The sequence below is a fragment of the Crotalus tigris genome, unplaced genomic scaffold (assembly GCF_016545835.1).
Source record: "Crotalus tigris isolate CLP2741 ecotype Arizona unplaced genomic scaffold, ASM1654583v1 scf7180000017600.4437325, whole genome shotgun sequence".
NCBI classification, from domain to species: Eukaryota; Metazoa; Chordata; class Lepidosauria; order Squamata; family Viperidae; genus Crotalus; species Crotalus tigris.
Genome location: NW_024096504.1, coordinates 3486080 through 3505892, shown reverse-complemented (window position 1 = coordinate 3505892; position 19813 = coordinate 3486080). Strand labels below are relative to the sequence as shown.

Sequence of the window (19813 nt, the reverse complement as noted above, 5' to 3'; positions counted from 1 at the left end):
CTCACCCAGAATGTAAGATGAAATGTCTCTGAAATGGGGAGAGGGTGAGCTGAAGCCTATTCTCCCTCTCCCAAACCCAGAGCTTCCAGATTCATCCCCCTTTCTTGAAGAAAGAACCTTAATGGCATCACTTGGTCAGTCTAGGACAGTGATGGCGAACCTTTTAGAGACCGAGTGCCCAAAAACCGGCCCCTGCTTCGCCCCCTGCTCCTGCCCGCTCCGCCCCAGCTCCGCCCCCACCCGCAGGGCCATCCACCGCCTCTACGGCCTGTCGCAGATCACCCAGGCGGCCCAGCAGTGCTATGGCAGCCATACCTTCCACCTGTGCTCCGCAGCATCAATTGTGTGCGACAGGGCACAAGGGCGGAGTCATGTCTCTGCTGCCCGGCTGCCATGTCCTTGGCTGCACTGCTCCGCGCGGGCCATGCTTGAGGGCAACTCTCCTCCGGGGGGGCTGCTGGTGAGGAGGGGGCTGTGGGGGGAGGTGGGGCTGGGGTGATGGTGCGCGTGCCCACAGAGAGGGCTCTGAGTGCCGCCTCTGGTACCCTTGCCATAGGTTCACCACCACTGGTCTAGGACAGAGTTGTACAGCTGGATATCATTAGCATATTGCTGATACTTTACACCCATGCTGAATAACCTCACTCAGTGACTGCATGTAGATATTAAAGAGGAGAAGTAGAAAGGGGCCTTAGATTCAGTCTTTCCCCCTTCCTCAATACTGACAAATTGGCCTTGAAAAAGAGGAAAACCACTGCAGTATTGTGCCTTCTACACCTAATCCCCTAAACAAATCCAGAAGGTTAGCACTATTGAAAGCCTTGAGAAGGAAGGCCAGAATGGTTGTACTAACTAACACACACACACACACACACACACACTCTTATCAAAAGTCATCCACAAGTGCAATCAATGCTGTTTCACTGCTGTACCAGGTCTGGATTCAGGCTTGAATCTGTCCAGATACCGTATATGCTGGCGTACAAGGCGACCCGGCGTATAAGACGACCCCCGTCTTTGTCGCCGAGCCGCATTCCTAGAACGTCGTCTTATACGCCGGAAACTACCAGTATTTCCGGCATATAAGATGACTCGGCGTATAAGACGACCCCTGTCTTTGGCACCGATTTTAGCGCTTGCGGAAGTCGCCTTATACGCCGGCATATACGGTAATTAATTTCTTCCAGGGCCTCTGGAACTGTAACCCAACCTTAACAATTTGCACAAGAAAGTTGAAAATAACCAATAATTAGGCTGTAAAATTGCCATTTTTTATATACTTACCACATGAATTAGTTAATTCTGTAAGTTATATTAAGTTTCACCAGTAACTTGCTTTGCAATTTATAATTAGATCTGGTCTGTCTTTAGTCAGGTTGAAAATAATGACAAACAGTGGATCATTTGCTTTTATGTAGCAGAATTGCATCCTGACAATATTATTGTTCACTAACTCATGTTGGGTAGTTTCAGAAAACATTTATTCACTATGTTGGAAAAACTAATTCCTATTAAAATCCACAAGTCTGCCTTCTCCGGTTTATTTATTTCAAATAAATAATTAGAAATTATTCTAAATTAGATTTCTTGGGCTTTTATGTTAAAAAGTGCTCTTCTGTGTTTGGATTTCTGTTCATTATGAAGTAAAACTGAAATTATATTGTAGTTTGAAGATCAGCATATTTGGTTTTGTTTTGTTTGTCTCTCAGGCATATTGCAGCATCCAGATGGCACTGTCCTCAAACAATTGCAGCCACCTCCTCGAGGACCCAGAGAACTAGACTTCTACAATAAGGTAAAATAATTCATTTTCTAAAACAACTGGAAGCAATAACATTTTTTTGTAGAATTGAACAACCCATTTTGTGTACTATCCTTGTGAACATGTCTTGCATTTTACTTTTCCATTATTCTAAATTGTATAATGGTTCTGAAAGCTTTAAATTTTTGGCCTAGTGCATTTAACTGTTGTATGTCTCCATTCCTGATGTAATCACATTTTCCAACGCTGATCTGAATACCATCTTGACTTGGGAATTTATTTGCCATCTTGGGATAACAAAGGGTGTGTCGTTAAAAGTATTGCTGTTTTAAAACAATGTCTTGAATTTTTTCTGTATTACTTTTGTTGTTTAGAGATTATGGCATTATTTTTTTACCACTCTTCCTTCTGAGAGAACCCAGAATATAGCTCACAATAATTCAAGAATGAACCATAGAACTATTCATAAAGGCAATAATAATTAAATCAAAACTAATTTAATAATAATAATAATAGTAATGTTGGAAGGGACCTTGGAGGTCATTTAGTCCAACCCCCTGCTCAGGCAGGAAACCCTATATCATTTTGGACAAATGTCTGTCCAGTCTCTTCTTAAAAACTTCCAGTGTTGGAGCATTCACTGCTTCTGGAGGCAGGTTGTTCCACTGGTTAATTGTTCTAACTGTTAGGAAGTTTCTCCTTAGTTCTAGGTTGCTTCTCTCCTTGGTTAGTTTCCATCCATTGCTTCTTGTCCTGCCTTCAGGTGCTTTGGAGAATAGCTTGACTCCCTCTTCTTTGTGGCAGTCCCTGAGATATTGGAACACTGCTATCATGTCCCCCCTCGTCCTTCTCTTCATTAAACTAGACATATCCAATTCCAGCAGCCATTCCTTATATGCTCCAGTCCCCTAATCATCTTTGTGTCTCTTCTCTGTACTCTTTCTAGAGTTTCAACATCTTTTTTACATCGCAGTGACCAAAACTGGATGCACTATTCCAAGTATGGCCTTACCAAGGCATTATAAAGTGGTATTAACACTTCATGTGATCTTGATTCTATCCCTCTGTTAATGCAGCCTAGCATTGTGTTGGCCTTTTTGACAGCTGCAGCACACTGCTGGCTCATATTTAGGTGATTGTCCACTAGGACTCCGAGGTCCTCTCACAGTTACTACTATTGAGCAAGGTACCCCCTATACTATACCTGTGCATTTGGTTTTTCTTGCCTAAATGTAGAACCTTGCTTTTTTCACCATTAAATTTCATTTTGTTAGATAGTGCCCAGTGTTCAAGTCTGTGCAGATCCTTCTGTATCTTAAGCCTGTCTTCTGGAGTATTGGCTATTCCTGCCAGCTTGGTGTCGTCTGCAAATTTGATGAGTTCCCCATCTATCCCCTCGTCCAAATCGTTGATGAAGATGTTGAAGAGCACTGGGCCCAGAACAGAGCCCTGGGGCACCCCACTACACACTTCCCTCCATGTAGATGCGGTTCCATTGAGGACCACTCGCTGAGTACGGCTGGTCAGTCAGCTACAGATCCATCTGCTGGTGATGCTGTCTACCCCACATTTTTCTATAGTATAACTATATAATTAATATAGTAACAAATTATTTATCATCAATAAAATTGTTCTTAGTCTACTGCTTCTGTTTAGAAAGCATATGTGGGAAGTCAGAGCCCCCCAGAGAAGGAAATATTAAAAAGGCAGAAAAATATATTTTTTTCCTCAAAAGTATTTTTAAAAGCAGAAACCAAACCTGGCCCCAAATCTCTCTGTCCCCAAGCAGTAGCCAGCCCTATACGAATGCAAATGTAAAACCATCAGAAAGTTGGAGCCAGAGAACTCAAGAAGACAAAGAGACTTAAAATCTGCATACCTCACGCAAACTTGGGACATAATAGGACTAAACCACAGATATTAAGGCCTAGAAAAGCACTCAGACTCAGTTCAAAGTTCATGCCACAGGAACAGGAAACTATTCCAAACAAAAGGCTAGAGAGGGTATAAAAACCTACTGCCCATGTGCTCAGCCCTTCTCTCCTCTGGTCTTTCCTGCAAGAACCATCTTTCTGCTTCTTCAATAAACTGTAACCATCTTCCCAAAGCAGTCGCCATGTTGCTTATTTATTCCTGGCTTGGATGAACCAGGATGAAGACTTTAGTTCCAACACATAGATAACCCTTCTTTATTTAGACAAGTATTTGTAAAGGCTTAACAAGACTTTATTTTAATTACACATATAAACTATAGTTATAGTTTGTAGTTATGTCAGAGTTGAACCAATATGTGACATAAAAATAATCAAATTTAGATGTTGAAAACTATTTACAGAATCTGTTATATATCTGTTAGATATTCCCTATACCAGAGAGTGTTTAGAATGGAAACCTACATACTGGAAAGAAAAAAATTATCAATGATATGAATCATTAATCACATTTTAAAAAATTAAACATTGTCAGAAGTATTCATGGCTGTGTCATATGTTTACATAGCAGTTATTCACCATGATTTATAATGTTCATATCCTTTTATAATAACATTTTAAAAAGGTATGTTTAGACATTTGAATGTAAGGTAAAGGTGATACTGTAGTAGAGGCTAGTTTAATTTTAGTTAAACATTCATGTTCACCTATTATCCCAAACTCATAAAATCAGAAAGTCTATAAGCAACTGTGCTTGAAGTTGTTCGACCCCGTCTTCCACCCCTAACCAATATTTAAAACATGAATACTTTTTTTTTTTAGAAAAAGGAATGTAAAATCCTTGCTGAGTTGGAGAGAGTACATAATGTGTCTTCCACTGGAATTATCTAGAATAACAATAGTATGAACTTAGAAAGAACCCCTTAAAACCTTGAATGGGAGAGCTTGAACCCCAAGTCCTGTCTAATGTAAGGACCCACCCCACTTTGCATCTTAAGAAGACAGAACTCTTGGAATAATTCTTCCAACAGGAATCCTTTATTAAGAGAAAATGGTTGCAGGCATGCTAGACAGGACTTGGGGTTCAAGCTCTCCCATTCAAGGTTTTAAGGGGTTCCCCAGTAGTCCCACCCAATCAACCCCCCTTCCAGTGATAGTTTCAAGTATCACAATTCCACCCCTTTCTTCTTTCTTCCGTCTGGATGAGACTTCAGATAACTACATGAAAGGCAAATACTCTCCTTTGGTATGCTAACACTTCGAGGTTACAATAAACACACATTCAACATTCAGCCCTTTGAAGTGTACTGAAGGAAGTGAGGGCCATAAAGCCCCTTTGTTCTCCCCCTTCTCTCCCTCTTATGGCAGAATCCAGAGAAGGCAGAATTGGGAGTTTCTATATTTGATAATTAAAGATGAAATATAATTGGATTCTGACAAACAGTTAATTACTGTAGAAGTTTTTGAACAGCTTGCTCTGAAACATTCAGTTCCTTTTTTAAACCAGTTCATAATTCAATTCCCTTTTCAAACCAAAATCAGTCTGCAGCTGACCCATTTAGGATGATTTTTGTGCATCAAAGTTTGTTTTCTAGACATGCTGATTAGAATCTGCAATTTCTGTAGTAAAATAATATGATTTTCAATGTACTTCTGCAGATTAAGAGTTTGGAGAAGAAATGATTTTGAAATGAATAAAATAATTTATGTTATAAGTAGTCTAAAACTTCAAGCTATCAGGGTTCTAAAATTAACTTGCTAACAAGCTTAATCTCTTTCCTTATTTATATAAGAGTAATATAAGCCAATCTATATTCTGTCTGCTTTTTTGTCATCTGATTAGTTCCATTTTCTATCAAAAGAACTGAATAGTTTTGTTCAATATTTTTCAGATAGCTTTCCGAGGGATATATGGTTATTGTAATAGAATTTATTTTTTAGGTGTTTATACAAATAAAAATGTTTAAAGATTTGACTAAACATCTTCCTCATACACAATTTTGTCACAATTTAATACTTAGTGGGTTCCTATACTTTATTTGTCTTTATTGCCAGCCAGTTGTATGGAGCCTAAAAAGCTATTTAAACTATTTTGGTTAGTTATATTTCAGAAGTCCTTCAGGGAATGGTTCTCAACCTGTGGTCTGTGGACCCCTGGGAGGCCACAATGTCATCACAGGGTGTCCAAGAGTGCTTGAAGAAATGTTATGATTTAAATCTTAAGTCTTGGGTGTGCATAGCCAATTGGCCATGGTCTTTGGCCACAAAACATATTTAAAGGGGATCTGTGATGAAGAAAAGCTTGAGAATCAGAATCTTAGGAAGTTGGATGCCTAGACTGTGACAAAAACTGATTTTTTAAAATAATAAAATATAAAATCTGGATTTTTGATAGGGATAGATATGTTAGCAACTCATTGATTATCTATATCTATATTGGTCATACTGGAGGTAACTCACATTTTTACTCCTATAAATTTGGTATTTATATAAAGTAAGGTTCAAATTTCCAAAGTTGCTATCATAGCAGAAAAGTAGAGAAACTATTATAGGATCCAATGTATTTTACTAACATTTATTTTATTTCAGGTATTTGCTGATGGATGTGAAGACTCTGTGTTTCTTGAACTACAAAAATATTTGCCAAAATATTATGGAACCTGGTCATTGCCTACTGCACCTAATGGTACTATTGCTATATTCAGTCTGCTAGACATGAATTTGATGGAAATTACTGTGGAGGGTCTTCTTAAATTCTATCATATAGAACAGTGGTTCTCAACCTGTGGGTCGGGACCCCATTTGGGGTCAAACGACCATTTCACGGGGGTCGCCAAACAACGCAGTCCGCCATTTTTTCCCCCTTTTCCTTAGCTGTGCTACTCCCTTTTATTCTATTGGCTTTTGAAAGCCAATAGAATAGACTCTCTTGAATAGAGTCTAATTCTATTGGCTTTCAAAAGCCAATAGGAATTGTCCAGGCTGTCTCTGCCCTGCTGAGCCCACCAAAAGTCCCATTCTGCAAACGGTGCTGCACCAGTTAAGTAGTCCTCAAGTTACGACCGGTTGAGTAGCCCTCGACTTACGACCGGTTGGGGGTCGCGGCATTAAAAAGGTTGAGAACCACTGATATAGAACTTCGTGGAAAAAATATTTCAGAGCTGATGTACTTAATTAAGTCCACTTCCAGTGACCACGATTCAGGAAAGATGCTGAAACCCTAGAACAGTGGTTCTCAACCTTCCTAATGCCGCAACCCTTTAATACAGTTCCTCATGTTGTGGTGACCCCCAAACCTCCATCCAGCTGGCGGGGGATGGGGGGAGTATCAAAAACTTGACCGAAAAAAAAAGGAAAAAATGGGAAAGTATAGGTAGTCCTCGACTTACAACAAGGAGGAGAGGGAGGGAAGGAGGGTCAAAAAGGGAGGTGAAGGAAAGGAAGGAAGGAAGGAAGGGACAATGGGAGAGGGAGGGAAGGAGGAAGAAACCAAGAGGGAGGGAAGGAAAGGAAGTTCCAGCCAGGAGAGGCTTGCCAGCCCGGCTGCCGAGAAACAGAAGAGCGCAAAGCCAAGGAGAAGAAGGTGGTGGTTTCCTCCCAAAGGGGGCTCATTTTCTCTACCCATTCCCTGGATTTGTGGGGAGTTTCTTGTCACCAACGCTGACAGGTGCTGCTTCGAGCCCGTTGCAAGCTTTCTCGCCCCCTTTGCTTCTCCAGCATGATGAATGTAGAATCCACTGGTGGGTAATTTCAGCCTTCCTGCTCAGATGAGACTAAATCAGAACTTTAGCCACGCCTCCCTCTGGGTGTGTCTTCCCAGTTTTTGACTTAGTCTCAGCTCAGTAGGGTGCAAATCTTTTGGGCTCCTTAGTTAGACTAGGTTAATTAATTATCTAATTGAATTTAATTCATTCTGCAGTCTTTAAATTGTAGTGTTTTTTCCTTATTTCAATTTGGACTCATAATGGCTAAATTTGGCATAGGAATTTTAAGCAGACCTCTTGGCTTCAAGCTTAACAGGCTCCTGTGGAAAAGGCTGCAGGCTGATTTCAGGTGGGGCTTTTAGTCCTGATCGAGCGGATTAGTGGGAGCGCGGACCAGCCGACCAGCTGGCTTGCGGCGAATGGAGGCTTTTCGGAGCTCCGGCAGATCGGAGGCTTCCCTTTTCTACCTTTGTTGAGGCCACGAGGCTTCTTTTGGCAGCAGAGAATTCGGATCTCAGCGGAGGCTGCGCAACCAACAGCAAGTGCCTTTTACGAATGGAGGTGGGAAGAGTGCCTTACTTGGCTTGGCTGATTCTTAAAGCTTCTACCTGGCGAGGGGCTTGATTACCTTCTATTCCCCATTTTTGGCGTGGTCGCCATTCTTTTGGAGGCACTTAACGGGCGCAGCCGCCATTTTGACCGCGTGCTCAGGACGCGGCCGCCATTTTGAGTGTGTTATTAGGCGCGGCCACCATTTTGAGAGTGTTATTAGGCACGGACGCCATTTTGAGAGTGTCATTAGGCACGGACGCCATTTTGTAGGGACCTCATGTTCCTGTCAAAGATTGAGGCCTGCCTTTATTGCCTTGGCCTGCATTGTCAGCTCTTTACCGGGGAGAAGTTTTTCCGTGTGTTATCAGGAGAATCGCATGGTTGATTACTATACTGTATTGGTGTTATTGTTCTAACTACTCATTGAAGTTCAGTCACATATCCTCAATTTCTTGTGTGAGTTGAGCAAAGGGGAATTTATTTTAGATCCACCTGTTCCAATTAGTGTGTGACACTGTGTCACAGGCCTAGACAGGCAGTTCTAGGGAGCTGTCTGGCTGTCTTTTGCCATTGCTGTTGTGCAGAGCGAGGATCGTTTTCCATCTCTGTCAACTAGATCTGCGTGTTTGGGTTCCCCCCACTTCTGGATATCTCCTACCCGGATTTTCTGGATTACAATGGCAGACAGTTCCTCGCCCCAGGCATCACAGGGCTCTGGTATTCCCCCCGCACAAACAAAACGTAGATCAACTGATTTGGGCGCGGGGGGAAAGAAAAAAGCCAAGACAAAACACATCTCCACCAAAGAGCCCTCCAAGGCAGCCGAGCGAGAGGCCTCGAGGAGACATCTGGCACTGGAGAGGGAATTCTCCAAAGCCCAAAGGCTCATGTCCAGTGAAGCTGAAGTGGTTCCCCCCATTCCATTGGACACTTCTCCATTTGAGCCTCCATTTGCACCTTCTCATGATGCCCCTAGGGCATGGTCTCCTCGGGGAAACCAAACAGGTTGGTCCCCCTCACTCCTCATCTTCATCTACTCATCAGGGTCCTGAAGCCACGTTTATCCCAACTGAGGCTGGGATTAGTTCTATGGAACAAAGGGATATGTGGTCAGAACAGTTTCAGTCTTTCATGCACCATGCGTTTATGCAATTCATGTCTTCCTCTAGGAGTCAAAGACCTTTGCAACCACCACCCCTCCGTCTATACCTCTTTCTCAAGCGGGACTTGCCACAGTCCCTGGTTCAAGCATCTCTGAGACTTCCTCCCAGCTAGGGGAAGAGGGGTCAGTGGACCTGGAGATAGCCGACATGCCCATGTCAGAGGATGAGGAGGCAGCGCCTGAACAGGCGCCAACTTCGGGGTTTTTTGACCCTTCTCTTTTCAGGTCTCTACTGATGAAGGCCTGTACCACCGCCAACCTCACTTCGGTAGAGGAAGAGAAACCTTCCACCTCCACCAGCCAGGAGTCTAACCCCTTGTTCGCAGAACAGGTTGTGGAGGACAAGCAGATTCCTTGTCCACAGGTTTTCCGTACTACAGTGGAGAAATCCCTGGTTACTCTACCTTCTCCTAATAGTACAGAGAAGAAACTGTTCAAAGTTTCTTCTTCATTTGCTTCCCTCTTGGAGGTGCCTTCTGTAGACACTCCACTGACTTCCTTGTTTTCCACATCTGCTATTCCAGGGGATATGGCTGAAGCTCTGAAGGCGGAGGACAAGAAATTTGAGTTGTCTCTTCGCCGAGCTCACCAGGCTTCGGCATGGGCGATCAAGGCTGTGACTTCATCCTCTTTCTTCGCAAGGGCATCAAACGTGGCTCCGTGAACTGCAGGCAGTCGTTCCCCCGGATCAGGTTCGGACACATCAGACACTAGGGAAGCTAGTGGCTGCTTCTGAGTACATAACAGATGCTTCTCTTCATTCGACCAGGTACTCCGCTAGATCTATTGCAGCCACGGTTGCCTCTTGTAGGCTACTGTGGCTGAAACAGTGGAGAACTGACTTGAAGTCCAAGTGGCGTTTGTCAACAGCCAAGTACAGCGGTACACAATTATTCGGGTCAGTCCTCGAACCACACATTATTGAGGGCAAGGATAAATGCAAGATCCTGGCACATCCCTCCAAACGGTCGGATAGGCGGTCCCAACAGGAGTTTCCTAGGCAGGCTTTCCGTCCCAGTGGTTCCTGGGAGTGGAGGCAGCCTTTTTGGACTGGGCAGTCCTGGGATTGGTCAAGAGGCTCACGATCCTTTCCCCCCAGGCAGGATCGTCCACAGGACCGCCAGAGCATTGGATCCAAGGGCCAATTCCAATCCAAACGTCCCTTCTGGGGCTCGGGGGGCCGTCCCTACAGGCAGTCCAAGTGATGCCAAGGGGAACTCTCCCATTGGGGGTCGCTTGGCTCTGTTCAGCGACATTTGGGAGGCTACCACCACTGACTCTTGGGTCAGAGAGACCATCAAATACGGTATCACTCTAGAGTTTTACTCTCTTCCCCCCGACCATTTCATACAGTGCCCGATGTCACGAAATGCAACCAAGGCACAATTAGTAGCCACGGCCATCTCCCATTTGACAGAAATCAAGGCCATAGAACCTGTACCACAGGAACAGGAAGGAGAGGGGTTTTACTCCATTCTGTTCATGGTCCCCATGGAGGGCGATACTGGACTTAAAGGGTCTGAACTACTTCTTGACCTATAGAAAGTTCAAGATGGAGACCCTAAAGTCCATTCTCGCCAGCATCAGGAAAGGGGACTTCCTCTCCTCCATAGATCTGACAGAGGCGTACTTACACATCCCGATACTTCCAGAACACCGCAGGTTCCTTCGGTTTTGTTACGCGCACCGGCATTACCAATACAGAGCCCTTCCCTTTGGTCTATCTTCAGCTCCAAGGATTTTCACAAAGATTTTGGCAGTCTTGGCAGCTTACCTCAGGATGATGCTGGTGTGCGTGCAATGCTATCTAGACGACATCCTAGTTCAGTCCAGTTCTTTCTGGTTGGCTCAGTCAGACCTGGAAATCACGATACATACTCTTCAGGTTCACGGGTTCTCCGTAAACTTCAAAAAGAGCCACACGATCCCCACAAAGCGCCTCCTTCATCTAGGGGTGATCATAGATTCAGACCTTTGCAAGGTCTATCTTTCACAGGAGCGTCGGGTCAGCATCCGAAAGCTGGTACACCAGGTTCGGAGAGAGAAAATAGTGCCTCTGATACAGCTGTCTCAACTCTTGGGAAAGATGGTTTCTTGCATGGGGATCGTTCCGTGGGCCAGACTTCACTCAAGAAGCCTTCAGTGGTTCCTCCTTCCCTGTCAGAAACGGAACCTCAGTTCATCCAACAGAAGGGTCAGGGTCCCTTACCACACTCTGTTATTCCTCCTATGGTGGGCTTCATCCGCAATGACCAAGGGGACCATTTTCAAGGAGCCTCTCCGGCTCACCTTGACTACAGATGCCAGTTCGGTTGGGGTTCCCACCTTCAAAATCATCTGGCTCAGGGAGAGTGGTGCCGGTCGGACCTAGTTCACAACATAAATTGGCTTGAACTCAGAGCCATACACTTAGCACTCTGGTGGTTTTCCTCCCTAGTGACGGGACAGCATGTCCTGATTCTGACAGACAACGTGGCAGCCAAGGCTCACGTCAACAAACAGGGAGGGACCCGATCCTGGTCACTCATGCAGGAGGCCTTGGATCTAGGTCTGTGGGCAGAGTCCACTCTGGGTTCCATCAGGGCGGAACACATATTGGGGGAGGCAAATCGACAAGCGGATTCCCTGACCACTCGGAGTGGCGCCTGGACCTGGCACTATTCAGGGACATCTCGATCAGGTTTGGTCGTCCACATCTGGATCTCTTTGCCTCCCTGTCGAACACCCAACTTCCCAGGTTCTTCTCCAGGTTCCCGACACAGGGAGTGGAGGGAACGGATCCATCTGGTGTCAGTGGCCGGGGGCCTGCTTTATGCCTTTCCTCCCCTTCTGTTGTTACAGGCAATCATCCGCAAACTGATTCAGGAAAGGGCGGAGATAATCTTGATTGCTCCACATTGACCAAGGCGTCCGTAGTTTGCCGACCTTTGGATCTATCGCTCTCGCCACCATGGAGGATTCCTCTGGACCAAGTGGCTCTCAGCCAAGGGAATCTTCAACATCCAGATCCACAGTGGCTCCAGTTGGCCGCCTGGCACTTGAGCGGGAAAGTTTAGCTAGGCAATCCTATTCGTCCGGGGTGATCTCGATGATTCAAGCCTCGAGGCGCCCCTCAACTAATAGGATTTATGACGCCATGTGGAGGAACTTCTGCACGTGGTGCACTAGGCAACAGCACAGGCCGCTATCAGTCAACATGTAGTAATCAGTGCTCAGTCATTGCAGGGTGCAGAAAATGGCCGCTGGCACGTAGCAGTTTATTGTTTATATAGTTCACAAGCAGCAAAAGTTTCTACATGACAATAGCATTTCATTGGCTAAACTCCTTTACCAATCTTCAAGAATATAGAAGCCAGAAACAGGGAGCAGTTTGGCAATAACATCTTGTTGGTGTGAGCTAGCTGCTATCAGACAGGCAAGGTCATACAAGCCTGCGCACTTTCACATCGCCATGGTGATGTGAAGGAATGAGATAAATGTAGAGAAGAGACACCCAGGCGTTGGAGGGGCAGTGTTCTGCACATGACCTTTGCCTGGCCCTCAACTCTACATCACCATTCCTAACATATTGGATTATCTGCTGGAAGGTATGAACAAGGGTTTATCACCTAGTACCATCCGCAGGCAGGTCGCGGCCTTGTCAACTATCCTTACCTGTGACAACTTGGTTCCTTTGTCGCAACATCCGACAGTTAGTGCCTTTCTAAAGGGGGCAGTTAACGCTAGACCGCCCGCGGTACATCATTATCCATCTTGGGACCTGCCTAGGGTGTTGCAGGCTCTGACCTCTCCTCCGTTCGAGCCTCTCAGCTCTTGTTCTCTTCATTTTCTGTCTTTGAAGTGGCATTCTTAGTAGCCATAACATCGGCTAGAAGGATTTCAAAATTGGCCGCACTCTCAGTCAGGAGTGATTTGTGCACCTTTTTCAAGGAAAGGGTAGTCCTCAGATTGGACCCTTCCTTCTTTCCAAAGGTTAATACCTGGTTTCACAGGTCTGGTTCTTCCAAATTTTTGTCCTAATCCATCACATCGTCTAGAAAGACAGTGGCATAAATTGGATGTGCGCAGGGCTCTACGCCATTATGTCAAGCGAACCTCGGCTTTTCGCAAGTCGGAGGCCTTCGTGTCTTTTCAACCCTCCGCCATGGGTCAGAAGGTCTCATCTTCGACCATTGGTAGGTGGATCAGAGCATGCATTGCTCGGGCCTATCTTTCTCAGTCACTTCCAGTTCCTGCGCACATCACAGCTCACTCGACGCCCAGTGCAGCTGCGTCAGCGGCCTGGTCCACCCAGACTTCGGTCGAGGAGATATGTAGGGCAGCGACGTGGTCCTCCTTCATTTGTCAGGCATTATAAGATTGATAGGTTTGCAGCGGCGGACACTGCATTTGGCAGACGGATTCTGCAACAAGTAGTTTCTTCTCAGGGGACACAAGCCTAGACTTTTCCCTCCCCGTAGGGACATGAGCGGCTTTGGTATGTCCCACCGGTGGATTTTACATTCATCATGCTGGAGAAGGGGCGTTCTCTTACCTGAACGCTTTTTCTCAGCACGATGATGTAGAATCCACACTCTCCCGTTAGGGTAGTCTAGGCTAGTGTCACGATTATTGGAGCCATTGCGCCAGACTTCGTCAGGGATACTTCGCCTCGTCAAAAACTGGGAAGACACACCCAGAGGGCGGCGTGCGTAAAGTTTTGACTTAGTCTCATCTGAGCAGGAAGGCCGAGGTGGCGCAGCAGTTAGAGTGCAGTACTGCAGGCCACTTTAGCTGACTGTGTTCAGCAGGTCAGCGGTTCAAATCTCACCGGCTCAAAGTTGACTCAGCCTTTCATCCTTCCGAGGTAGGTAAAATGAGGACCCAGATTGTTGGGGGCAATGTATATATATATATATATATATATATATATATATATATATATATATATTATATAATATATATATATATATATATATATATATATATGTTTTCTGAGGTTTTCGCGGGTATTTGTATATAGGTCTTTGGTTGTTCGGGTTTTCTCCCGCGTAAAATTGGAAGTGTCTTGGCAACGTTTCGACGAAGTCACATTCGTCATCTTCAGGCTGGTGTTTTTAGCTTCTTGCTTTGAGCAGCAATGTGTGGTTTTAGCTGTTTCTTCCTTTTAACTGCCAGTGAGGGTATGAACTGATTGGGTGGGAGCTTGGCTGTGTTCTGATTGGGTGGAGGTGTGTTCTGAATGGTTAGGGGCTTGGCTGTGCTCTGATTGGCTGGGGGAGTGTTCTGTTTGGTTGTGCTCAGGTTAGTCTGAGTTGCAGAGGGGTTTAAGATTTTGGGGTTAGGGAGTCGTTTGTCAATAAGGGCAGGTTTCCAAATGGCTGGTAGGCGGGAGGTATCATCTCGCTTGTTCATGCTGTGTGGGCGTTTTTCTATCTCGATGGCTTCTCTGATTATTCTGTTATTAAAATGTTCACTTTTGGCAATGGTTCTGGTATTTTTAAAGTCAATTTCATGTCCTGTGGCTTTAAGGTGTTGGACCAGGGAAGATGTTGGTTCCTCTTTTTTGACTGAGTTCTTATGTTCTTCAATGCGTGCACTTATTCTTCTGTTGGTTTGTCCGATGTATGTGGTGGGACAAGTGGTGCATGGGATTTCGTATACTCCTTGATTTTCTAATTCAATTTTATCTTTGGGGTTTCTAAGGATGGTGGATATTTTTCTGTTTGTGCAGAATGCTGTTTTGATGTTGTGTTTATGAAGGATCTTACTGATTCTGTCTGTGGTGCCTTTTATGTATGGGAGGAGGGCTTTGCCGTTTTCTTGTTCTTTGTCTTGGATTTTGGTGGGGGTTTCTTTTTGGATTAGGTTTGTAATCTTATTTCTATGGAATCCATTGGATGTTAGTACATTGGTGAGAGTGTGTAGTTCGGGTTTTAGGTGTTGTTCGTCAGCTAAGCGTTTTGTTCTGGAGATGAGTGTCTTGGCTACAGAGTTGATCTGTGCTGGGTGGTGGTGTGAGAGAGCGTGCAGATAGCGGTTTGTGTGTGTTTTCTTCTGGTAGATGGTGTGTCCTAGGGAGCCATTGGATTTCTTGTAGACTAAGACATCCAGGAAGGGAAGTTGGTTGTTAGCTTCTGTTTCCATGGTGAACTGTATTTTGGGGTGTAGGCTGTTGAGGTGTGTGAGGAAGTTGTCCAGTTTTTCTTTCCCATGTGGCCAGATTATGAAGGTGTCGTCTACGTATCTGAGCCAGAGTTTGGGTTTGTGATCCGATTTTTCTAGAGCTTGGGTTTCAAAGTGTTCCATGTAGAGGTTTGCAATGACAGGTGAGAGGGGTGATCCCATGGGTGCTCCTTCTGTTTGTTTGTATTTTTGTCCATTATAGATGAAGTATGTGTTGGATAGGCAGTGGTTGGTCAGATCTAAGATGTGTTTGGGGGGCGTTATATTTGTTTTGAATAGCTGTCAAGGCTTCTTTGATAGGCACTTGGGTGAAGAGGGATATGACATCGAAGCTCACTAGTAGGTCGCTGGGCTGTAAGCTTTGTTTCTTTATGATCTCTATAAACTGGAATGAGTTTTTTACGTGTGAGGTGATGGATTCTGCATAGGGCTGTAGTTGTTTGGCGAGAAATTTGGCTAGGTTTTGTAGAGGTGAGCCTATGGAGCTGACTATAGGTCTGAGTGGGGTTCCTTCTTTGTGTATCTTGGGGAGACCATAGAGTTTAGGGCATCTGGATGATTTCTCTCTGGGAATGATTCTTTGCTGGATCTCTTCGCTAATGGGGGAGGCTTTTATCTTGGTTCTGGTGGTTTTTTCCAGGTAGGTGGTGGGATCTGTATTTAGGGGTTTGTATGTTTGTATATATACATACATACATTGCTTACTGGTGTACACCGCTTAGAGAGTGCTTGCACTTAAAGCGGTATATAAGTCTCATAAATAAATAAAGAAAAGAAAGAAAGAAAAGAAAGAAAGAAAGAAAGAAAGACTGAAATTACCCACGGGTGGATTCTCCATTCTTCATGCTGAGAAAAGGCGTTCACCCCTTCTCCCCCCCTCCCCTGCTTTCGTGAGGATTGTGGCGCCCTTGGGAATCCGATCATGCTTTGAAGCTTAGGAGAGGAGGAAGTCCCTTCCTCCTTCCCTCCCTCTTGTGTCAGCTGGCGCAAGTTCGGAGGTCACCAGCTGACGGGCACAGGAGTTGGGTGCTGCAGCGGTCTCCCCTTCACTGACCTGCATGTATGAGAAGAAGTCAATCCGGTTGTTGCACAATGAGTCTCTGGGGAGGGCAGGGCCTTGCTCTGCGCCTGCGCTCTTCATGCGCCCCCTGCAGGGCACATTTGGTAGAGTTCGTGCAGACTGCCGCCAAGCAGCATATTTTCCACAAACAAGTGAGGTGGAGTGGAGGGGGGGAGGGAGAGAAGGCAGTTGACAAGCCCTGCCTAAGACCATCGGAAATATGTGTCGCGACCCACAGGTTGAGAACAGCTACCCTAGAAAGAGCGCAGAGAAGAACAACACGATAAGGAATCTGGAGCCTAAATCATATGATGTACAGCTAAAGGATCTAGTTATGTTTAGGGGAGACATGATAGCAGTATTCTAATACTTGAAGGGCTGTCATAAGAAGAAGGTGTTGATTTATTTTCCATAGCACCTGACGGCAGGACAAGAAGAATGGGTGCAAGCTTGTCAGAGGGAGATTCAATCTGGAAATAAGAGCAATTTCCTGACAGAGCAATTTGCCAGTAGAATAGCTTGCCCTTCTGAGTTGTGGATGCTGAGTTGTCTATGGAGTTACTGAGTTGTCTATGGAGATTCTCAGTCATTACTGGATATTTTCAAGAAAAGATTGGACAACCGTTTGATTGGGATGGTATAAAGATTCCTGTCTTAGGCAGGAGATGGATTAGAAGACCTTCAAGGTCCCTTCCAGTCCTATATATTCTGTGAGGGGAAGATTGTGTAAATAAATCCCAGGCCCATGAATCAATAAGTGTTCCTGATCTCTTACCATGATTGTAAAACCAGAAGCCCTGCCCACCTCACTCAGAATTTCTGTTAGAAAAATAATTTCTCTTGTTTCCCTAATGATTTTAATCATTTTTTAAATATAAAATCTGCAGTGCTATGGTTAATATTAAGCAAGATTTGAAATTAGTTGCAAATTTTGGTTAAGAGGAATGATGGTTAGACATAACTATTGCTAAAACTGATAGAGAAAAGGAGTATGATTGACAGTTAACATTAAGAGTTTTCATTCATGAACTGAAGAAATATTGGGCTTTTGGCTTTCCTTTCCAAGACATTGAATAATTAATAGCCTGGTATGATAGCTGTGGTGTATGGAAATCACATTTTTTTCAGATACCGATAAAGCTGAGTTATCTTTAATTGTTTACAGATTTGTACCTGAAACTGGAAGATGTGACACACAGATTTAAGAAACCATGCATAATGGATGTAAAAATAGGCCAGAAAAGCTATGATCCATATGCTTCAGAAGAGAAGATAAAGCAACAAATCAGCAAATACCCACTAATGGAAGAGATTGGGTTTTTGGTGCTTGGCATGAGGGTAAGCTGTCTGTTGGATTTTAATTAGAGTGTGCCCTTGAAGAGATGTGTGCAACATAAGCTTGTTCCAGATGATTTTTTTTCTTATGAAGAGAATTAAGGATTGGTTTGGAGTTCATATATTTTCCTTATATACAACTTTCACATAAGCAGGAAACATTTCCTGTTTTCATCATTACAGATAGCCCTCAAGTTATGACCAAATATTTAATGGTTGTTTGCAATTACGACAGCCTCATTAAAGGATGTTTTATCGCCTGTAAAGATTTCTGATTATCGTAAAATGTCACATTGCCCCCTCTGATCATGTGATTGTGATCTAGGCCTTGACAACCTGATTGCACTCATGACCAGTAGCCAAGTGCCCCACAATCACATAATTGCCATTTGCAGTCCTCTCTGCTGGCTTACGCCGGAAAGCTAATGGGGAAGCTGGGAGGGGCAAGTTGCAAGCTGCTCCCACTTGCAGTGCAGCTGAGATTTCCCCCCCAAGCACAGGCAATTGTATTTCTCCTTCCTGCCAGAGGAGTTAATCTCCCTTCTGTATATGAAAGAGAACTGCTCCAGCAGCTGCAGGAACAGAGCTGGGATCTTTGAGACCTGAGCTCCATTTCTGCAGCCTATGATGGAATTTCCTGCTGTGCATGGAGGGGAGGGAACTTCTCTGAAGTGTTGCAGAAATGGAGCTCTGATCCCAAAGATCCGAGCTCCATTTCTGCAACCCACCAGAGTACTTCCAGTGGTGGGATTCAGCCGGTTTGCACTGGTAGCTACATTTTTTTGAGTTCGGAGAACCGGCTGGAGGAGGCCTCCCAGGCCTAGAACAGCCCGCCGGACGTGCATGGATGCCACTTCTGGAAGTCTGTTCTAGGCCTCGAAGGCATAGAAAAGATCTGCATCCACTCAGAGAACCGGTTGTTCAGGTATTTCAATCCCACCACTAAGTAGTTCCCTTCCATGTTCCAAAGGGACTGGTGGGATGGAGAAATAAAGCTCCAAACCCAAAGATCCTAGCTCCATTCTGCAGCCATTAGTATTCTAGGATTTTTGTGGTTACCTTTTAATTATTTGAGTGGAATACTATATAGGTACTACTGTATAAGCCAGAAAATAACCTAGATAGTTTGTTTCTCCTCAACGGAAGAATAAATACATCCCTGTTGAAGACTGGCATAGATTTTATATGATTAAAATCTGTAGGTTCTCTTACTATATAAATACATACTTTGTGAGAGATTTATATTTGTTATCGTTTCATGCACCTTCAAGGTGTTTACAGTAGCAACATTATTATCTAAAGGGCTTTGGTAAGTTAACTTACAACTTTATTGTAGAAAAATATTTTGGATTTTTTAAAAAACTACTTATTACATCAAAATTATGGCTGGACAAGAAAAGTGACTCCACTTGGCAGATTGAAAAAGTGACGTTACTTTACGTGAGTAGTTCTTCTTCTTACTTACAAGTAATCCTTGTTTGGCTACCACAATTGTGATCAGCAACTCAGTCATTAAGCAAAATGGTCACTAAATAAAACTGCAGCTGCTTACAATCTTATAGTACTTCAGTTTTCCTTTCTTTACACATCTGCAAAGGATTTAATTGTGAAGACTGGATGTAAACTTTTCATCACTGTTGTAACTATGAGTGGTTGTTAAACAAGGACTATCTGTATACAGAGAGTTATAATGAAATATAGTTACCTTTTATTGAAACTGTTGAGTACAGTTTTATATGCATGTACAGATATATGACAAGTCCTTAAATATAGCAATAGCACTTAGATCAGGGGTGATACTCAATTTCATTGAGGGCCGCATCAGCATTGTGGTTGCCCTTGGGGGGGTGGGGGGGTGTGGCCACAATGCGTATGGCCTACTGGGTGGGCATGGATGGAGTGGGTGTGGCAAGCTTTACATTGTCCACGTCAAGGGTGCCTATGGGGGCCTGGGCAGGAGTGGGACAGATCTGAGGGTCTCTGGCAGAAGGGGGTGTGACCAGGGCAAGTGCCAAGACATGGTCCACTGGAGCAGTGGTTCTCAACCTTTTTAATGCCGCGACCCCCAACTGGTCGTAAGTCGAGGACTACCCAATCAGTTGTAAGTCGAGGACTTTCCCTGCCCGGGAGCGCTGCACATGC

General features: G+C 44.4%; 1 protein-coding gene across 2 annotated transcripts in view; it reads left to right on the top strand.

Annotated features, from left to right (window-relative positions):
* Positions 1-19813, top strand: part of IPMK (inositol polyphosphate multikinase) — a 40678-nt gene that overhangs the window by 9954 nt on the left and 10911 nt on the right. For both annotated transcript variants that reach the window (XM_039367358.1, XM_039367367.1), the window contains exons 2-4: positions 1710-1795; positions 6283-6379; positions 17502-17674. In XM_039367358.1, coding sequence (XP_039223292.1) covers positions 1710-1795; positions 6283-6379; positions 17502-17674 — 356 coding nt within the window. The remainder of the gene's footprint in view (positions 1-1709; positions 1796-6282; positions 6380-17501; positions 17675-19813) is intronic.